General features: G+C 48.9%; 1 protein-coding gene across 3 annotated transcripts in view; it reads left to right on the top strand.

Annotated features, from left to right (window-relative positions):
- Positions 1–613: 613 nt before the first annotated feature.
- The window catches only part of LOC122543270 (polyunsaturated fatty acid lipoxygenase ALOX15B-like), a 103,554-nt gene continuing 83,173 nt past the window's right edge, over positions 614–20,994 (top strand). For all 3 annotated transcript variants that reach the window (XM_087982726.1, XM_087982725.1, XM_087982724.1), the window contains exons 1-5: positions 614–803; positions 2,535–2,739; positions 6,354–6,435; positions 7,922–8,044; positions 13,085–13,188. In XM_087982726.1, coding sequence (XP_087838852.1) covers positions 648–803; positions 2,535–2,739; positions 6,354–6,435; positions 7,922–8,044; positions 13,085–13,188 — 670 coding nt within the window. In that variant the 5' untranslated portion in view covers positions 614–647. The remainder of the gene's footprint in view (positions 804–2,534; positions 2,740–6,353; positions 6,436–7,921; positions 8,045–13,084; positions 13,189–20,994) is intronic.

The raw sequence follows: 20,994 nt of genomic DNA, 5'->3' as shown, positions 1-20,994 counted from the left end.
TCTGAGCAATGATTTTGTTTTGACGTTCTGAAGAAGAGTCAGTGAACCCGGAACATTCACCCTGCTTTCCTGCCACAGATGTGCAGGTTAGGGTGGGTTGGCCAAGCTAACTTGCCCTTAGTGTCCAGCGATGTGTATGTTAGGTGCATTAGTCAGGGATAAATGCAGAGATATGGGGATTGGGTTTGGGTGGGTTACTCTTCGGAAGTTGGTGTGGACTTGTTGGGCTGAAGGGCCTGTTTCCACACTGTAGGGATTCCATGATTCTATGATGTTGCCGGACCTGCTGAGTTTCTGATTTTGTTATTGATTTTGTTTTAAGCTGTGTTCAAGCTGTATTTACATCCACCTTGTTCCTTTCCTGACCAGTTTTAATCTTCAGGCTCACATCATTTGTATTTAATCCCCCATTTATGTAGTTCATTCAAATTGAGATTGGAGATTTGAGTGAATGAACATGTTTGTAGCTATTCGTACAATTGCGAGACTCGTCTGTACTTGCCAAGCTTTCTTTATTGTGGATTTGTCAAACATGGACTAATTTGAATACTAGCCGAGCCCTCGTCCTCGACATGAAACTGCACCTCCCCTGATTAAAGCAGAACCCTCTGTCTCCTACCAGGTTACTCTGGTACTGTAACAGCAGCATGTCTGTCCAGTATGAAGTCTCTCTGGTCACTGGTGACTTTCCCAAAGCTGGAACCATCGATAGAATCTTTGTGACTCTGGTGGGTAGCCTGGGCAACTCTGAAAAAGTCCGGGTAGGACTGGCATGGACAATTGACAAGATACGAAAAGGCAGTGTAAGTACAGGGGGAGAGCACGGGCAGGGAAATGCAGGCAGAGTACATGGCGAGGGTGTGGGGGGGGGGGGGCGGGGGGTTGGAAACTAGTGAATGTTAAACACCACCCCCCAACTCTCCCCCCACCCCCCACTTCCCCCCCCCCAACTTTCCCCCCAACTCCTTCCCCACCCCCCCAGTTCCCCCCCAACTCCCCCCACTTCCCCCCCAACTCCCTTCCCACCCCCCCCCCCCCCCACCCAAAGCTGGTTTCTGCGTCTCCAGGAGCTGACAGTCCTGAGGCAGACAGCGGCTTGCAAATGAGTCCAGATCTCTCAGGTTCTCTGAGAGGGGGTTTGTACCTGTCTGTCTGAGCTGGGTGGAGGGGGACAGGAGGATTTCAGGTCGGCTTGGGGGGTCCCAGAGGGAATGCATGGAGTGAGGGGATATGTTGGTAATCAGCATTGTACAGTGTAGCTCCCAAAACAGTGGAGAGCACAGACTCAATGCTGTGGGAATGTGGAAGCAGTGGGCTTAATGCCCCCCGAGAGTGGTTGCCTCAAAACATTGGAAGCTTAACAGCCTGGCTGTGAGGGCGAGGGGGAGGGGGCTGTCTGTGTAAATAAGAGTTAAACTAGGGCAACTTGAGATCTGAACCAAATGCAGAAAGTTTTGGAAAAAGTCAACAGTTCTGGCAACATCCGGAGAGAGAGAAGAAAAAAACTGAGTTAATGTTTCCAATCTGGTATCCCTCTCAATCAGAACCACACTAGTGTTATATCAGACTTGAAATGTTATCTGTGTATGTCTCTCCCTCTGTCTGTCTCTCCTTCAGTATCTCCCTCTCTGTCTATCTTTCCCTCTGTATCTCCCTCTCCCTGTCTCTCTATTTGTCTCTGTCTCTCTGTCTATTTGTCTCTCTCTCTGCCTGTCTCTCTCTCTCTGCCTGTCTCTGTCTGTCTCCTCATTCCTGATGAAGGGATTTTGCCTGAAATGTCAATTCTCCTCCTCCTCGGAAGCTGCCTGACCTGCTGTACTTTTCTAGCACCATACTCTCAACTCTGATCTCCAGCATCTGCAGTCCTCACTTTTTCCTCTCTGTTTATCTCTCTCTTTCCCACGTGTCTCTGTCTCTCCTTCTCTGTCTGTCTCTCTCCCTTCCTCTCTCTCTGTCTGTGTCTCTCTCACTTGTCTCTGTCTCTTTCTCTGTCTGTCTTCTCTCTCTGCCTGCCCCTGTCTCTCGCTCTCTCTCTCTCTCTCTCACTTGTCTCTGTCTCAAAGTCTGTATGTGTGTGTAAGTGTCTGCGTGTGTGTCTGTGTATGTGTCTGTGTGTGTCTCTGTATGTGTGTGCGTCTGTATGCGTGTGTCTGTGTGTGTGTCTAAGTATGTGTGTCTAAGTATTTGTCTGTGTATGTGCATGTGGGTCTGTGTGTATGTCAGTGCCTGTGTATGTATGTGCGTCTGTGTGTGTATGTGTGTGTCTGTTTCTGTGTGTGTGTCTGTGTATCTGTGTGTGTGTGCGTTTGTCTCTCTCTCTCTCTCTTTCCACAGATGATACCAGACCTGCTGGGTTTATCCTGTAGACAGGCAGGAGGCTGACAGAACACAATGAGCCAGGAGGAGGCGAAGTCAACGTTTCAGGTGTAACCTTTAGTCAGTCATGTCTGTGTTTGGTTTCAGAGGTCCAGCACCTGCAGTGTCTTGCTTTTAAATTGAGAGCTGGTCAGCGCTGACATTTGATATGTTCACAGGTCAGGACAATAAAAATTCAGAGTAACAATGACCTGGGTGAAATATTGCTGGTGAGATTATATAAAGACAAACATACTCTGCTACCCGAAGATAGTTGGTATTGTCAGTATGTCACTGTCGAAGCGCCCAATCAGAAAGTCTACAATTTCCCCTGTTACTCCTGGCTGGAAGATGAGAACACTCTGGAAATCATTGAAGGAACAGGTAGGATTGTGGTTTGGCACAATGGGTTTGACAGTTTCCTGTCCTAGTCATGGGAAGGCTGTGTCTGAAACATACCTGCTCTTGCAGTGTTTGGACATTATCCCCTCACCCCTTCTCTCCACCAACACCCCCCACCTAACCCCCCCCCCCCCCCAGTTCCAGATGTGGGAGGCTGCTGCATTAGTCATTGTGAGTTAAATGCGATCTTGCACACTGTTTGAGCCAATCGATGTTAAATGCCAACCCAACTCTAATTTGTTTAGATTGAAGCAGCAAACAGATGGTTTGCGAGTGGGTGGGAAAATGCAGCAGCTTTGTTTGGAATCTCACTGATAATTCCTTATAAGGGATAACGTGCTATCCAAATTCACCCCCAAAGCCAGGTTGATAATTGGTTTTCCCAAACAAACCAAATATGCTGGAAATTGAGTCCGTTCAGGGGGAGGTGGGTGGATCGGGTAAAGTGCGTGACATTTCGATGTAACCATTTACTTGATGCTCTTTTGAGTAAAACGCAAGAATGGGGAGCAGGAGTAGGCCATTCAGCCCATCAAGCCTCCTTCATTTTTCAACGAGATGCTGACTGGTGATAGCCACCATCTCCAATGTCCCTCCATCTCCCCAAATCCCATATCCCCTGGAAACTAAAGGTCTGTCAGTCTCCACTTAAAACAGATTCCGTGGGCCAGCCCTGGAACGCGGATGTAATATTCCCGGAAAATAACGGAGGTTAGGAATGTAAACTCGGACGGGTTTTGACAGGAAAATGAATGGACCTTATGCTATTTTGATTTTTAAAAATGTTGTCCAAGGACAAAGTCTTTTGTTTTGGGGGCAAAAGGGATGGGGTTTGGAGGTAGGGAGAGAGTTCAAGTCTTCCCCTCTCTTCTCCCTGTCCTCCCACCCACCCCACTACAAGGGTGGGAGGGTCCAATGGAGAGAACCTGCAATGTTTTTTATTCACCAGTATTTATTGCACATCCCCCAATGGCCTCAGGGGGCAGTTAGGGATCAACCCCATTGCTGTGGGTCTGGAGTCACATATGGGCACAGACTGGGGAAGGATGGCACGTGCTTTTCCTCAAGGACCCAGAGGGGGTTGTCCCAAAAATCAATCCATGGCCATGATTAGATCCTTAATTCCAGATATTTTATTGAATTCAAGGTCCAGTCTCCGGCACGGCAGGATTTGAACCTGGGTTAGCTGTGCTTCTGAATTAATAAACCCCTCGATCATTGTTGAACTGCCTAGGTTTTCGGATTGAAGGGGATCGGAGCCTGGTCTGTGGAGTCTAGCCCTGGCATTCAAACCATATCCGCTTCTGGGGTTGTCCCCCACCCCCCAGACGGATCTCTCACTCTGAGGAGTGGGACCACACCCAGGAACTTCAGTTAGAGTCGGGCCAGAGCTACATTAAATAGCACACACAGAAAACATACCCTTTATACTCCCATCGGAGAGTGGGAGGGTCTGTGAGGGTGGGGATGGGGGTAAGTGAGGGTGGGGATGGGGGTCATGGAGGGTGAGTATGGGGGTCAGTGAGGGTGGGGATGGGGTCAGTGAGGGTGAGGATGGGGGTCAGTGAGGGTGGGGATGGGGTCAGTGAGGGTGAGGATGGGGGTCAGTGTGGGTGGGGATGGGGGTAAGTGAGGGTGAGGATGGGGGTCAGTGTGGGTGAGGATGGGGGTAAGTGAGGGTGAGGATGGGGGTCAGTGTGGGTGAGGATGGGGGTCAGTGAGGGTGGGGATGGGGTCAGTGTGGGTGGGGATGGGGGTAAGTGAGGGTGAGGATGGGGGTCAGTGTGGGTGGGGATGGGGTCAGTGTGGGTGGGGATGGGGGTAAGTGAGGGTGAGGATGGGGTCAGAGTGGGTGAGGATGGGGGTCTGTGTGGGTGGGGATGGGGTCTGTGTGGGTGAGGATGGGGGTCAGTGAGGGTGGGGGTGGGGATGGGGGTCAGTGAGGGTGGGGATGGGGTCAGTGAGGGTGAGGATGGGGGTCAGTGTGGGTGGGGATGGGGGTCAGTGAGGGTGAGGATCGGGGTCTGTGTGGGTGAGGATGGGGGTCAGTGAGGGTGAGGATGGGGGTCAGTGAGGATGGGGATGGGGTCAGTATGGGTGGGGATGGGGTCAGTGGGGATGGGGGTCAGTGAGGGTGGGGATGGGGGTCAGTGAGGATGGGGATGGGGTCTGTGTGGGTGGGGATGGCGTCTGTGAGGGTGAGGATTGGGGTCAGTGAGGGTGAGGATGGGGGTCAGTGAGGGTGAGGATGGGGTCAGTGAGGGTGAGGATGGGGGTCAGTGAGGGTGGGGATGGGGGTCAGTGAGGGTGGGTATGGGGTCAGTGAGGGTGAGGATGGGGGTCAGTGTGGGTGGGGATGGGGGTCTGTGTGGGTGAGGATTGGGGTCAGTGAGGGTGAGGATGGGGGTCAGTGTGGGTGGGGATGGGGTCTGTGTGGGTGAGGATGGGGGTCAGTGAGGGTGAGGGTGGGTGGGGATGGGGTCTGTGTGGGTGAGGATGGGGGTCAGTGAGGGTGGGGGTGGGGTCTGTGTGGGTGAGGATGGGGGTCAGTGAGGGTGAGGATGGGGTCTGTGAGGGTGGGGATGGGGTCTGTGTGGGTGAGGATAGGGGTCAGTGAGGGTGAGGATGGGGGTCAGTGAGGGTGGGGATGGGGGTCAGTGAGGGTGGGGATGGGGTCAGTGAGGGTGAGGATGGGGTCTGTGAGGGTGGGGATGGGGTCTGTGTGGGTGAGGATAGGGGTCAGTGAGGGTGAGGATGGGGGTCAGTGAGGGTGAGGATGGGGTCAGTGAGGGTGGGGATGGGGTCTGTGAGGGTGGGGATGGGGTCTGTGTGGGTGGGGATGGGGTCAGTGAGGGTGGGGATGGGGGTCAGTGAGGATGGGGATGGGGTCTGTGAGGGTGGGGATGGGGGTCTGTGTGGGTGAGGATAGGGGTCAGTGAGGGTGAGGATGGGGTCTGTGAGGGTGGGGATGGGGTCTGTGTGGGTGAGGATAGGGGTCAGTGAGGGTGAGGATGGGGTCTGTGAGGGTGGGGATGGGGTCTGTGAGGGTGGGGATGGGGTCTGTGTGGGTGAGGATAGGGGTCAGTGAGGGTGAGGATGGGGTCTGTGAGGGTGGGGATGGGGTCTGTGAGGGTGAGGATGGGGGTCAGTGAGGGTGAGGATGGGGTCAGTGAGGGTGGGGATGGGGTCTGTGAGGGTGGGGATGGGGTCTGTGAGGGTGGGGATGGGTATTTGCCTCTTCATTCAGTGCTACAATGGGTTGAAGTCCTGTCTGAGGCAGACTGCAGAGATGTAACCTGGTTGTGTAAACTGTGTGTGCCCCTGGCTGGGTGCAGGTCCCCAGGCCGAGCGTCTCTCACTGTGGTTTCACTCACAGCCTGGAAAAGATTGCTGGGGGGTTGGTGGGAGGGGGGCAGGTGGTGTTGTTGAGTTGGGGAAGGTATTGGCTGATTGGCAAAACAGCCATTGAGTGTCAAACTTGTCAGGCACAGAGCCAGAGAGAATCAAAAACTAAATCTCATCTCCCTTTGAATTGTGATTGTAAGAGAATGTGATTGTGCTGCAGTTCTGTGTTTTTTATTATTGTCCTCACCCAGCTCGCAGAAAGGATGAGTATCGATCAACCATCCTTGACCAGCACTGGGTCGATGAGTTAAGGAGACGGCAGGAAGCCTATCAGTGAGTATTGCAGCTAGTATCTCAGTGTTAGAATAAGAAGAAATGTTGGCACTAAGTAATAAAATCACTGCCTTCAAGCTGATCTATTTGGGGCCCTGTCCCTCTCCTTGGAGTGAGGACAGTGTTGAGGGAGCTCTGCTTTTAATTTAAAAAAAAAGAGGGAGCTTTACTCTGTATTTAATCCTGTGCTGACCCTGTCCCTGGGAGTATTTGATGGAGGGTTGTATAGAGGGAGTTTTATTCTGTATCTCGCCCTGTGCTGACCCTGTCCCTGGGGGTATTTGATGAAGGGTTGTATAGAGGGAGGTTTACTGTGTCTCACCCTGTGCTGACCCTGTCCTGGGAGTATTTGATGGAGGGTTATATAGAGGGAGGTTTACTGTGTCTCACCCTGTGCTGACCCTGTCCTGGGGGTATTTGATGGAGGGTTATATAGAGGGAGGTTTATTCTGTATCTCGCCCTGTGCTGACCCTGTCCTGGGAGTATTTGATGAAGGATTGTATAGAGGGAGGTTTACTGTGTCTCACCCTGTGCTGACCCTGTCCCTGGGGGTATTTGATGGAGGGTTGTATAGAGGGAGTTTTACTCTGTATCTCGCCCTGTGCTGACCCTGTCCTGGGAGTATTTGATGGAGGGTTGTATAGAGGGAGGTTTACTGTGTCTCACCCTGTGCTGACCCTGTCCTGGGGGTATTTGATGGAGGGTTATATAGAGGGAGGTTTACTGTGTCTCACCCTGTGCTGACCCTGTCCTGGGGGTATTTGATGGAGGGTTGTATAGAGGGAGTTTTACTCTGTATCTCGCCCTGTGCTGACCCTGTCCTGGGGGTATTTGATGGAGGGTTATATAGAGGGAGGTTTATTCTGTATCTCGCCCTGTGCTGACCCTGTCCTGGGAGTATTTGATGGAGGGTTGTATAGAGGGAGGTTTACTGTGTCTCACCCTGCGATGTCCCTGTCCCTGGGGGTATTTGATGGAGGGTTATATAGAGGGAGGTTTACTGTGTCTCACCCTGTGCTGACCCTGTCCTGGGAGTATTTGATGGAGGGTTATATAGAGGGAGGTTTACTGTGTCTCACCCTGTGCTGACCCTGTCCTGGGGGTATTTGATGGAGGGTTATATAGAGGGAGGTTTATTCTGTATCTCGCCCTGTGCTGACCCTGTCCCTGGGGGTATTTGATGGAGGGTTGTATAGAGGGAGGTTTACTGTGTCTCACCCTGCGATGTCCCTGTCCCTGGGGGTATTTGATGGAGGGTTATATAGAGGGAGGTTTACTGTGTCTCACCCTGTGCTGACCCTGTCCCTGGGGGTATTTGATGGAGGGTTATATAGAGGGAGGTTTACTCTGTGTCTCACCCTGCAATGTCTCTTCTAAGTATTTTGTTTGCTGCTGACACAGTGCAATCTCTGAAAGCTGTCCCATTCTCTGATACAACAACTCCCCAATAATGAATTGTATCATGACAGCAGAAATGTCTTTCAGGTGGAGCACCTATGCACAAGGAGTCCCCAGATGCATTAAGGGAGAAAGCAGCAATGACTTACCGAAAGATGCACAGTTTACTCTGGACCGAAAAGTGCACCTTGCATTTAACATTGATTCTGTGTAAGTAATACCTCAATGTCACCCATTTACACCATATTAAATGAATTGCTCACAAATGAGGGATGAAGCATTCATAGAATCAGAGATGTACAGCAGGGAAACAGGCCTTTCAGCCCAACTCATTCATGCCAGACATCCTAAAATTAATTGAGTCCCATTTGCCAGCGCTTGCCCCATATCCCTCTAAATCCTTTCTATTCATGTCCCTATCCAGATGCCTTTTAAATGTTGTAATTGTACCAGCCTCCACCACATCCTCTGGCAGCTCATTCCATACACGTACCACCCTCTGTGTGAAAAAGTTGCCCCTGAGGTCCCTTTTATATCTTTCCCCTCTCACCCTAGACCTATACCCTCAAGTTCTGGACTCCCCGACTCCATGAAAAAGACCTTGTCCCTATCCATGCCCCTCGTGATTATATAAAGTCACCCCTCAGCTTCCCACGCTCCAGGGAAAACAGCCCCAGCCTGTTCAGCCTCTCCCTGTAGCCCAAATCCTCCAACCCTGGCAACATCTTTGTAAATCTTTTCTGAACCCTTTCAAGTTTCACAATATCTTTCCGATAGGAAGGAGACCAGAATTGCACGCAATATTCCACAGTGGACTAACCAATGTCCTGTACATCCGCAACATGACCTCCCAACTCCTGTACTCAATAGTCTGACCAATAAAGGAAAGTGTACCAAACTATCCTATCTGATGCTACAGCCTTCTGTTTTGAACTGATGGTACAGTTTGGGGTCCCCCTAGCCCTAGGTGGGAATGTTTGTGGGAAATGTCTCCTCCAGTTACAAGTAAAGGAGTTAGATGTACACATGGGGCTGATCTATTAACAGTTTGAACTCCACGTTCCCATCTACCGCCCCCCCCCCCTGCCTTTAAAAACACCATCTCCCACCCCGACCACCCTTCCCCCCACTCCCGCCCCACCACCCCTCCCCCCACCCCCGCCCCACTACCCCACCTCCACGATCTGCTGGCGAAGAAAGTTACAAAGTTGTACAACCCCATAAAACAATTTCTCTGAAGCTCCATCTGTAAATGACAACCCCTAATTTTGAAACTGTGCGTTCCTAGTTCTACACTGACCCACAAAGAGGTGACATCCTTCCAAAATCAATACTGTCAAGAGTATTCAGAATCTTATACTCTTCAATCACCTCATTCTTCACTCTCTAAACTCCAGTGAAAACTGGCCCAGTCTGCCGAACGTTTCCTCAGAAAACACCCTGCTCATTCAAGGTATCAATCCAGCAAACCTCCTCTGAACCACCTCCAATACACCCTTCCTCAATCCTAATCATTTGCTGTACCTGTACACTGACCTTTAATGACTCATGCAGTAAGACCAGACCCTTCTGGACCTCAGAGTTCTGCAATCTCTCTCCATTTAAATCCTCTGCTGCTTTCCTGTAGTTCCAGCTAAAAGGGTCAGGTTCCCACGTTCCCACAGTATACTCCATCTGTCAAAGTGACACCCTCCTCACTCAGTTGCCCAGATTCCTTCGCATACTCACTGTAACTTATTTGCAAGTTCCTTTCCTCCCTGTCTTCCGTTATCAGTTAAGTTTAGTTGCAATGCCTTTGGCCCCCACACTCAAGTGATTGCTGCATTGTATCCCTGTGGCACTCGATATGAAAATGCCTTATTTATTAGCTAACCACTCCTCTGTCCATATACTCTGTTTTCTGTTAGCTAACCACTCCTCTGTCCATATACTCTGTTTTCTGTTAGCTAACCACTCCTCTGTCCATATACTCTGTTTTCTGTTAGATAATCAGTCCCCTATCAATGCTAAAATGTTGAACGGTACACCATGAGCTATTATTTTAGATGGTAATCTTTAATGTGTAACCTTTGTTAAAAACCTTTTTATGGAATATTCCCATTATCCACATTTTTAATTTCCTCCAAAGAGCTCTCTAATAATTGAGTCAAGCATGATTTCCTTTTCACAAAACCTTGCTCATTCTGCCTGATTGTATTAAGATTTTCTAAGTGCTCTGCTGTAAACTTTGCTTGAAAAATGGATTTGAATATTCTCCTGATGACAGATGTTAAACTAAATGGATTCTGTTCTGGATTCAATGTTTAGAATATTGTGGCTGCTGAGCCTTACATCAGCGAAAGAAAAATTAATGGAGAATATTGTTAAGGACAGGATTAATTCACAATTTGGGAAAATATGGATTTATTAGCGATAGGCAGCATTATCAATTGCTGGGAATACCCCCATCTGACGCATGAATCCCCTTAGGGTAGGAAGCTGCCATCCTCACCTGGACTTGCTTATATGTGACTCCAGACCCACAGCAATGCGGGTGCCTCTTAACTGCCCTCTGGGCAACTAGGGATGAGCAATATTCACTGCCCTAACCAGCGATGCCCAAGTCCAGTGAGTCAATTTTTGAAAAGATTGGACTTCAGTCTGTTCCCGAACATACACAGTGCAGTGACATTAAATTCAGCTCAATGTCCTCAGCTCCTGCCACATGATCTCTGACCCTTCACCCCTATCCATGGTCACTGTCTCATGCCAAAACAGTTTGTAGCCTCAATGACGTTTTGACTGTGAGATCGATTTCCAAGCTCCCCACCTCAACAGAACCCTGAGGGCAGTAATATCACACACCTCCAGCCTTCCGTCAGATAATATCCTGCAGACCTCACCCCCTCCTTTCAGTACCCCAGACGCTAATACACCAATGGTCTCCAAATCACCTACCAACATTCCAGTCCCTCTAAACTTCAGGTCATTGAAAGCTCTGGCCCTTGCTCTCAAACTGTCATCTACTCCTCCTGCACACATGAACTCTGACCTCATTCACCCATATCTATTCCCGCTCTATCTCAGAAAACCCCTCCAGTCCCTATACCCCTCCTTACCTCTGCAACCTCCGCCAGCCCCTACACCCTCCCTAACTCTGTAAACCCCTCCGGCCCCTACACCCCCTTCCTATCTCTGTAACCCCCTCCCTATCTCTGTAACCCCTCCAGCCCGTACACGCCCTATCTCTGTAACCCCTCCAGCCCCTACACTCCCACCCTATCCCTGTAACCCCCTCCAGCCCCTACACTCCCACCCTATCCCTGTAACTCCCTCCAGCCCCTACACCCCCTCCCTATCTCTGTAACCCCCTCCAGCCCCTACACCCCCTCCCTATCTCTGTAACCCCCTCCAGCCCCTACACCCCCTCCCTATCTCTGTAACCCCATCCAGCCCCTACACCCCTCCCTTACTCTGTAACCCCCCCCTCCAGCCCCTACACCCATCCCTTACTCTGTAACCCCCCTCCAGACCCTACACCCCTCCCTATCTCTGTAACCCCCTCCAGCCCCTACACCCCCTCCCTATCTCTGTAACCCCCTCCAGCCTCTACACCCCCTCCCTATCTCTGTAACCCCCTCCAGCCCCTACACCCCTCCCTTACTCTGTAACCCCCCCCCTCCAGCCCCTATACCCCTCCCTTACTCTGTAACCCCCCTCCAGCCCCTACACCCCTCCCTATCTCAGCAACCCCCCTCCAGCCTCTATACCCCTCCCTTTCTCTGTAGCCCCGTCGAGCCACTACACCCCCTTCCTACCTCTGTAACCCCCCTCTAGCCCCTACACCCCTCCCTTACTCTGTAACCCCCCTCCAGCCCCTACACCCCCTCCCTACCTCTATAACCCCCCTCCACCCCTTACACCCCCCTCCCTACCTCTGTAACCCCCTCCAGCCCCTACACCCCCTCCCTATCTCTGTAACACCCTCCAGCCCCTACACCCCCTCCCTATCTCTGTAACACCCTCCAGCCCCTAGACCCCTCCCTATCTCTGTCATCACCTCCAGCCCCTACACCCTCTCCCTATCTGTGTAAACCCCATCCAGTCCCTACACCCCTCCCAATCTTTGTAACCCCCTCCACTCTCTAGACCCCTCCCTATCTGTCACTTCCTTCAGCCCCTACACCCCCTCCCTATCTCTGTAACCCCCCCAGCCCCTACACCCCCTCCCTACCTCTGTAACCCCTTTGGCCCCTACACCCCCTCCCCGTCTCTGTAACCCCCTCCAGCCCCTACACCCTCTCCCTATCTCTGTAACCCCCTCCAGCCCCTACATCCCCTCCCTATCTCTGTAACCCCTTTGGCCCCTACACCCCCTCCCTATCTCTGTAACCCCCTACACCCCCTCCCTATCTCTGTAACCCCCTCCGGCCCCTACACCCCCTCCCTATCTCTGTAACCCCCTCCAGCCCCTACACCCCCTCCCTACCTCTGTAACCCCCTCCAGCCCCTACACTCCCACCCTATCTCTGTAACCCCCTCCAGCCCCTACACCCCCTCCCTACCTCTGTAACCCCCTCCAGCCCCTACACCCCCTCCCTATCTCTGTCACCCCCTCCAGCCCCTACACCCCCTCCCTATCTCTGTCACCCCCTCCAGCCCCTACACCCCCTCCCTATCTCTGTCACCCCCTCCAGCCCCTACACCCCCTCCCTATCTCTGTCACCCCCTCCAGCCCCTACACCCCCTCCCTATCTCTGTCACCCCCTCCAGCCCCTACACCCCCTCCCTATCTCTGTAACCCCCTCCAGCCCCTACACCCCCTCCCTATCTCTGTAACCCCCTCCAGCCCCTACACCCCCTCCCTACCTCTGTAACCCCCTCTAGAACATCACTCTCTGGCTGTACCTCTATTGTAGGCCAGGGCACGAAACTCCCTCCCTCAACCTCCTCCTGGGATAATCTTTAAAACCTACCTTTTACTCAGTGGTTCTAATGGCTTCTCCTGTCCTGTGTGATTCTTTGATTGGATCTCAGATTGCTGCACTGACATCTCTGCTCAGGGCTCGGTTCTGCCTTCCTTTGATCAGATGTGCTGTTATGTGCATTGCAGTGTTTTACCCCCTGCCTCTGTTGTAATGTGTGCTCCCTCACCTCCAATTAGTGCCAGCTTTCACCATCCAGACCCTGGGGCCCAGAAACCATTAGGGGGAAGAGTGAACATTTTCAGTGCTCACGGTGATTAATTGTAAAATATCTTTGTTAACTCAGCTTGGTCGAACTTGGTCTGAACCCACTGAAGCTGCTTAACAGCGTCTGGAATAACGTGGGCGAATTCCGTAATTATTTGGACTTCAGCAAGGTTCCAGTTGCAGGTAATTCTGAACGGTGCCCGGTGGTACTCTGGTATTTCTGGGTAACTAATGAGGTACTACGGTCCTGAAGACACACAGGTTACTGCCTGACTCAGGGCTTGACGTACCTTGGTACTGAAGCTTTATCTTCCCCGCAGGATTGTGTGTCTCTTTGCTGAGCATAGATCTGAGGACTGAAACTTCCCGTGGAGTACTTATATCGTCATGACTCCTGGCACTGGAAATCGAGCCCCACTCTTTCCTGAGCTTTCACTAAGTTGAAAACATTTTGTTAAACTATTTGCCTCTTTTCCTGTCTCGGGTTTTAAAAATTACACACCAGGTTTTTGCAATAAACTAGGAAACAACCGTATGTTGCAAACAAATTATCTTTAATCTATGGCAATTAGGAAGCTTGAATTGCTGACTTGTAACTGTCCAACTGAAACTCTATCCTCCTTCAATTGCTCATTTCACAGACAGACAGACAGACAGACAGACAGGACATGGATATTAAAGATGGAAACGGAGAATGATCAGGGAAAGACAGTTCCATAGCACCAGTCTGAGCTTTGTTCAGCTGCATTTGTTCTTGTCCAATTCCTTTTACGTTCTTTGCCAATGATGTTCACTGATGCTGTCTTTCATTTCCTGGTTGAGAATCTGTCCTTTCACCATGTTTTGAGGCTGGTTTATTTATCCTTCAACAAGGAATTGCAGCGATGTATGAGAATGGAAGGTAGCAGGCTATTAGAGGAAACTTTCTGCTCCGTCTGCACAGGAGAGAGGGGAATGAGACAAAGACTTTTGCCACGTTCCCTCTGCAGATTTAATATTCTTTGCAGCACTGGCCCCTCATGGTCACCTGGTCAGGGGCCAATCAGAATCCTGTTGTCAAGCAGTTTTCCATTAGTTCAGAGCCTACTGACCTTGAGGCATCTGCTTCTGTTCTCAGGAATAAATGACACTGTACCCAACTCACACTGAGCTCCACTAGGCATACATTTCTAAATTGGAACCATCTCTCTGCACAGCCTCCTTGGTTTAAAGCATTTGATCAAAGCCTTTTGTGACTCTGAACACTGAAAGTGAATGAAGGATGATGTATTGTTATGTGTGCTCTACAATGAACAACACAGTAAAAAGCTGCCACATTCCAGCGCCATTTTGATTAGTTTAACAATAAAAAGATTTTGCTGATAGCGAGCACACCTTCATTCCATCTCCTCCACCATCAGCCCTGAACCCTGTTGCCAATTTGGAGTTTGATTCACCCTCTGGATACATGGGCAGTGCCAGTTTTGTCATTGCCGGTTGCAACTCACTCATTTGACAATGATGCTGCGCTACCATCCCCTCTCTCCCTGCACCCAAACCCATCTCTCTACATCGTGGTGGCAATGTCCATAAACACAACCATTGAAGAGAAGTCATCACACAGCCTTAGCAATCACAGGTTGATGGGTTTAACATCAGCGGTGGGTGAGGCTTTGAAATTGATTATCTGGTCTGAGTTAATGATGGAGAGTGAGCACCACTTTGTAAAAGGCACCTGGAGATATAACCGGATCTCTTTGATGAAGCAGCAGAGAAGCATGTTGAAGTGGATGTGGTGGATGCTGTCTGTCTGAACTTCAAGAAAGCCATTGACAAGTTACCACTGAAAGGTCCACTTGGTAAAACTGAGGCTGGTGGACGAAATGAAATGACTCAAGAACAAAAGAAAGGCCCGTGATCAATATTTTTCTGAGTAGACCTGAGAGCTTGGGTTTTGGATGGAATGGCAAACGCTGAGAGCAATATGAATGATTTAAACAGATCAGGGATGCAGTAGCAGAACTGAGCAGGCAAGCAGCAGTCAGAGTTCAGTGGTAAGCTATAAAGTACAGTTCCATGGAATGGAATGGTGTGAGTCAATGTACATTTGACGGCCAAGTTGTATAGAATGTGCTGAGTCAGAGGGACCTGGGAGTCTATTGATCCTTGAGTGTGATAGAATATATTGAGAACAATGAGTAAATTGTGGACCCTCAGCTTTGATGAATAGATGTATTGAGTACAGAAACAGGGCGGTGATGCTAAACATTGGTTGTTAGATTGCAGCCAGAGCACGTCCCCACACTTTGGGTGAGTGTGACTGTCCTGCTGAGGATCTAGAGAATGGGGAAGTGAGTCTCTTACAAACAAGGTCACTTTGCAATAGCTACAACTGTTAGAGCTTGAGATTAGATTTGATGAAGATTTTGTACAGCGTTATAGCAGTTTAGATCAAGTTAATGGGAGAAAAACACTGTCTGTTAGCTGCTGGGCCAAAGCTGAGGGAATGGTTTACGGTTTGGGGCAGGAGGTACATGGAGCAATGTGAGCAAGAATCATTTTATGCAGCAAATGGTAATGAGCTGGGAGCAGGATCAGTCAATGATCTCAAAAGGAGATTGGAGATTCACTTCAAGGGGTTAAACCTGCAAGGTGAATGGCATTGATTGGATTACACCATGGAGTGATTGCACTATAAACCAAATGGGCCAAATCTCTTCCTTCTGTGCTGTTAAACAACTCGACAGCTTCTGTTAAAACCTTCTAGAACCTAAACACAGCTCAGTTTCCCGACAGCAGTGCAAACAACCCTCCAGCTGAGACACAACATTTGACAAGCAAGGTTCAGTGCAACATCTTTACTTCTGTATTCTGACCCTCTCTTAGTAAATCTTATCTCAAGCTCTAACAGTTGTAGCTGTTGCAAAGTGACCTTGTTTGTGCTGACACAAACGTTTCCTCCTGCGGTCCCTTTAAAGTTGTAACATTTGGTCTATATTGCCTCAGCCCTTTTCCTCTTTATCAGATATAATCTCCTAATTCTTCTGTGTGTTACATGACGTGTCATTATACCAATCTGTGTCCTCTTGAAGTCCTTTTACCCTCCTCAATGTTTGCTCCATTTCCAAGTACATAGAACATAGCGCATAGAACAGTACAGCACAGAACAGGCCCTTCAGCCCAGGATGTTGTGCCGACCACTGATCCTCATGTACGAACTCTCAGATTTCTGTGACCATATGCATATCCAGCAGTCTCTTAAATGTCCCCAATGACCTCGCTTCCACAACTGCTGCTGGCAACGCATTCCATGCTCTCACAACTCTCTGTGTAAAGAACCCACCTCTGACATCCCCTCTATACTTTCCTCCAACCAGCTTAAAACTGTGACCCCTCGTGTTAGTCATTTCTGCCCTGGGAAATAGTCTCTAGCTATCGACTCTATCTATGCCTGTCATTATCTTGTATACCTCAATTAGGTCCCTTCTCCTCCTCCTTTTCTCCAATGAAAAAAGTCCGAGCTCAGTCAACCTCTCTTCATAAGATAAACCCTCCAGTCCAGGCAGCATCCTGGTAAACCTCCTCTGAACCCTCTCCAAAGCATCCACATCTTTCCTATAATAGGGCGACCAGAACTGGACACAGTATTCCAAGTGCGGTCTAACCAAAGTTTTATAGGGCTGCAACAAGATCTCATGACTCTTAAACTCAATCCCCCTGTTAATGAAAGCCAAAACACCATAGGCTTTCTTAACAACCATGTCCACTTGGGTGGCCATTTTAAGGGATCTATGTACCTGCACACCAAGATCCCTCTGTTCCTCCACACTGCCAAGAATCCTATCCTTAATCCTGTACTCAACTTTCAAATTTGACCTTCCAAAATGCATCACTTCACATTTATCCAGGTTGAACTCCATCTGCCACCTCTCAGCCCATCTCTGCATCCTGTCAATGTCCCGCTGCAGCCTACAACAGCCCTCTATACTGTCAACAACACCTCCAACCTTTGTGTCGTCTGCAAACTTGCTGACCCATCCTTCAATCCCCTCATCCAAGTCACTAATAAAAATTACAAACAGTAGAGGCCCAAGGACAGAGCCCTGTGGAACACCACTCACCACAGACTTCCAGGCAGAATATTTTCCTTCTATTACCACTCGCTGTCTTCTGTTGGCCAGCCAATTCTGTATCCAGACAGCTAAGTTCCCCTGTATCCCATTCCTCCTGACCTTCTGAATGAGCCTTCCATGGAGAACATATCAAATGCCTTACTGAAGTGCATTTACACCACATCCACAGCTTGACCCTCATCAACTTGTCTAGTAACATCCTCAAAGAACTCGATAATGTTTGTGAGGCATGACCTGCCCCTCACAAAGTCATGTTGACTGCATTTAATCAAGCCATGCTCTTCCAGGTGGTCATAAACCCTATCCCTCAGAATCCTTTCTAACACCTTGCAGACGACAAACGTGAGACTTACTGGTCTGTAATTGCCGGGGATTTCCCTGTTTCCTTTCTTGAAGAGAGGAATTACATTTGCCTCTCTCCAGTCCTCAGGTACGACACCAGTGGAGAGCGAGGATGCAAAGATCTTCGCAAGTGGTGAAGCAATCACATTTCTCGTTTCCCAAAGCAGCCGAGGACAAATCTGGTCCGGGCCTGGCAACTTGTCAATCTTAATGTTTGACAAACTTTTCAGCACATCAGCTTCCTCTATCTCTATCCATTCCAGCATGCACATCTGCTCTTCAAAGGTTTCATTCACTACAAAGTTCATTTCTTTCGTATAGACAGAAGCAAAATACTCATTTAGGCTTCCCCTACCTCCTCAGACTCCACACAAGTTCCCTATGCTATCCCTGATCGGCCCTACTCTTTCTTTGATCATTCTCTTATTCCTCACTTACGTGTAAAATACCTTCATGTCAAAGAACAAAGAAGAAAGAAAATTTACAGCCCAGGAACAGGCCCTTTGGCACTCCAAGCCTGAGCCGATCCAAATCTACTGTCTAAACCTGTCGCCCAATTCCTAAGCATTTGCATCCATCTGCTCCCTACCTACTCATGCATCTGTCCAGACACACCTTAAATGAATCTACTGTGCCTGCCTCTCCCACCTCTGCTGGCAACGCGTTCCAAACGCCCACCACCCTCTGTGTGAAGTACTTGCTGCATGTATCCCCCTTAAACTTTCCACCTCTCACTTTGAAAGCATGACCTCTCGTTATTGAATCCCTCACCCTGGGAAAAAGCTTATCTCTATCCACCCTGTCTATACCCTTCATGATTTTATAAACTTCAATCTGGTCCCCCCTCAATCTCCTTTTTTTTAGTGAATACAAACCTAACATCCTCAACCTCTCTCCATATCTAGCACCTTCCATACCAGGCAACATCCTCGTAAACCTTCTCTGCACCCTCTCCAGAGCATCCACATCTTTCAGGTAATGTGGCGACCAGAACTGTACACAGTATTCTAAATGCGGCCGAACCAATGTCTTGTACAGCCCTTATACTCAAAACCCCATCTGATAAAGGCAAGCTTACTATATGCCTTCTTGACCACTCTATCCACCTGTGCAGCCACCTTCAGGGTACAATGGACCTGAATCTGCAAACGTTGAGATTCTGCTTCATATCCTGATGTGAAAGGTCACTAATATATATCTTAGGAACAGTCACAATCTCCATGATGCCTCCCAAAAGCTACAGTGTCTGCTTTATCCCAGTCTGAAAAGCAGCCATTCAGCCTGACTTTCTGTTTCTCAGCTGACTTCACGCACCAGCCTTTGTTTCAGTTTTAATATAGTTTCCCTCGTTTGCACAATATCAACAGCTCTGCCATCCTCAACCATCTCCAGAGAGATCAGCAACTCTGTTTGTAAAAATATGACTCAAATTTAGCAGATTGGTGCTGATGTCCATTACCAAATCCATACTAATCTAGAAGACAAGGTATTTTATTCCAGAGATCATTAGCCTGTAGCTGTTGGGTCCATTCCTTCTCACTGTTTTTAAATACACCTGTACATGTGTAACTCCTTCAGACCTTTTGTGCCATTCAGACTGTGGCCAGAATTTCACCCTTCCACCTTGCCACACCAAAACTGGTGCTATAACGGACAGTGAAGTTGGTTACCTGAACTTACAAAGGGACCTTGATCAATTGGGTCAATGGGCTGAAGAGTGGCAGGAGGAGTTTATTCTGGATAAATGTCAGATATTGCATTTTGGTAAAACAAACAATGACAGGACTTATACAACTAACACTAACATTCTGGAACAGAGGGACCTAGGGGTTCAAGGTACATAATTCTTTGAAGTTTGCATCACTTTTGAACGGGGTGGTCATAAAGGCATTTGGCACGCCTGCCTTCACTGCTCAGTCCTTTGCGTACAGGACGTTGTTATGTTGAGGTTGTACAGGATGTTGGTGAGGCTGCTTTTGGAATACCGTGTCCAGTTCTGGTCGCCCTGTTATAGGAATGATATTACTAAACTGGAGAGGGTTCAGAAAAGATTTACCGGGATGTTTCTGGGAATAGAGGGTTTGAGTTATGAGGAGAAGCTGGATGGGCTGGGTCATTTTTCACTGGAGCGTAGGAGAATGACCCTATGGTTATAAAATCATGAGGGGTATTGATAAGGTGAATGACAGGTTGTTTTCCTAGGGTGAAGGATTTCAAGATTGGGGGAGGGCAGCATATTTTTAAGATGAGAGGAGAAAGATTTAAAAAGACATGGGGGCAATTTTTTTTAAATAGAGTGTGGTTCATGTGTGAAATAAATTTCCAGACAAAATGCGCAGATCAGGAATAGACTGAAGGCTTGAAAGACATTTGGATAAGTTCATGAATAGGAAAAGTTTGGAGGGATATGGTCCAAATAGAGGCAGATGGGACGAGTTAAGGTTGGGATTATGGTTGTCGTGGACTGGTTGGACCGAAGAGTCTGATTCAGTGCTCTATAACCTCCCACGCCAACGGGACTGGATAAATGCTAACAAGCTGCCCTCTTCCCCCAGCCCTACCACTGTCTACTTCTTTCCTAATGCATCAGCAACTCTCCCAGTACAGACAGATGCTCATTGAAGTCTCAGCTTTATACCCTATCAGAACCATGTTAACCTTCTTGGCCAGAATTAGTCCCAAACTTTATTGACCTGCTTATACCTGTGTTTACCTTTTAGCTTCTAATATTTTATTGCTTTGTTTCTCTTTTTCAGTTACACAGCAAACTGTAAAGATGTAGAAACGGAAGTGAGACATATGTCATCTCTGTCTTCAATGTGTGAGACCTTATTCTGGGATGATAACTCTCCCACAAAGGGAAACAACCTCTCCACATCTCCCCTGTCAAGTCGCCTTGAGAATCTTGTATGTTTCAGTAAAGTTGCCTCCCACTCTTTTTAACTCCAATGGTTACAGGCCCAACCCGCTGGGTCTGTAGATTGTGAAGGAGCAAAGATGGTACAATCGGTAGATGGGTTACCTCCAGGAAAGGTAGGAGAGGGAGGCAGGTAGTGCAGGAGTCTTCAGTGGCTATCCCCATTTCAAACAAGTATGCTGTTTTGGAAAATGTAGGGGATGATAGACTCTCAGGGGAATGTAGCACAAACAGCCAAGTTCCTGTTATTGAGACTGGCTGTAATGTAATGAGGGGTACGTTGGGTTCCAAGCAATTGATTGTGATAGCAGGCTCTTTAGTCAGAAGCACAGACAGACGTTTCTGTGGCAAGCAGCGAAAAATCAGAATGGTGTGTTGTTTCCCTGGTGCCAGGATCCAGGATATTTCAGAGAGGGTGCAGGATGTTCTCAAAGGGGAGAGTGACCAGCAGGAGGTCATTGCACACATTGGAACTAATGACATAGGAAGGGAAAAGGATGAGATTCTGAAGGGACATTACAGGGAGTTAGGCAGGAATTTAAAAAGGAGGTCCTCGAGGATAGTAATGTCTGGATTACCCCTGGTGCTACAAGCTCATGAGGGTAGGAATAGGAGGAT

This window comes from Chiloscyllium plagiosum, unplaced genomic scaffold (assembly GCF_037043375.1).
Source record: "Chiloscyllium plagiosum isolate Xiang-an unplaced genomic scaffold, Cpla_swu_hap1 HiC_scaffold_44, whole genome shotgun sequence".
Lineage (NCBI taxonomy): Eukaryota > Metazoa > Chordata > Chondrichthyes > Orectolobiformes > Hemiscylliidae > Chiloscyllium > Chiloscyllium plagiosum.
This window is presented reverse-complemented; position numbering and strand designations above follow the sequence as displayed.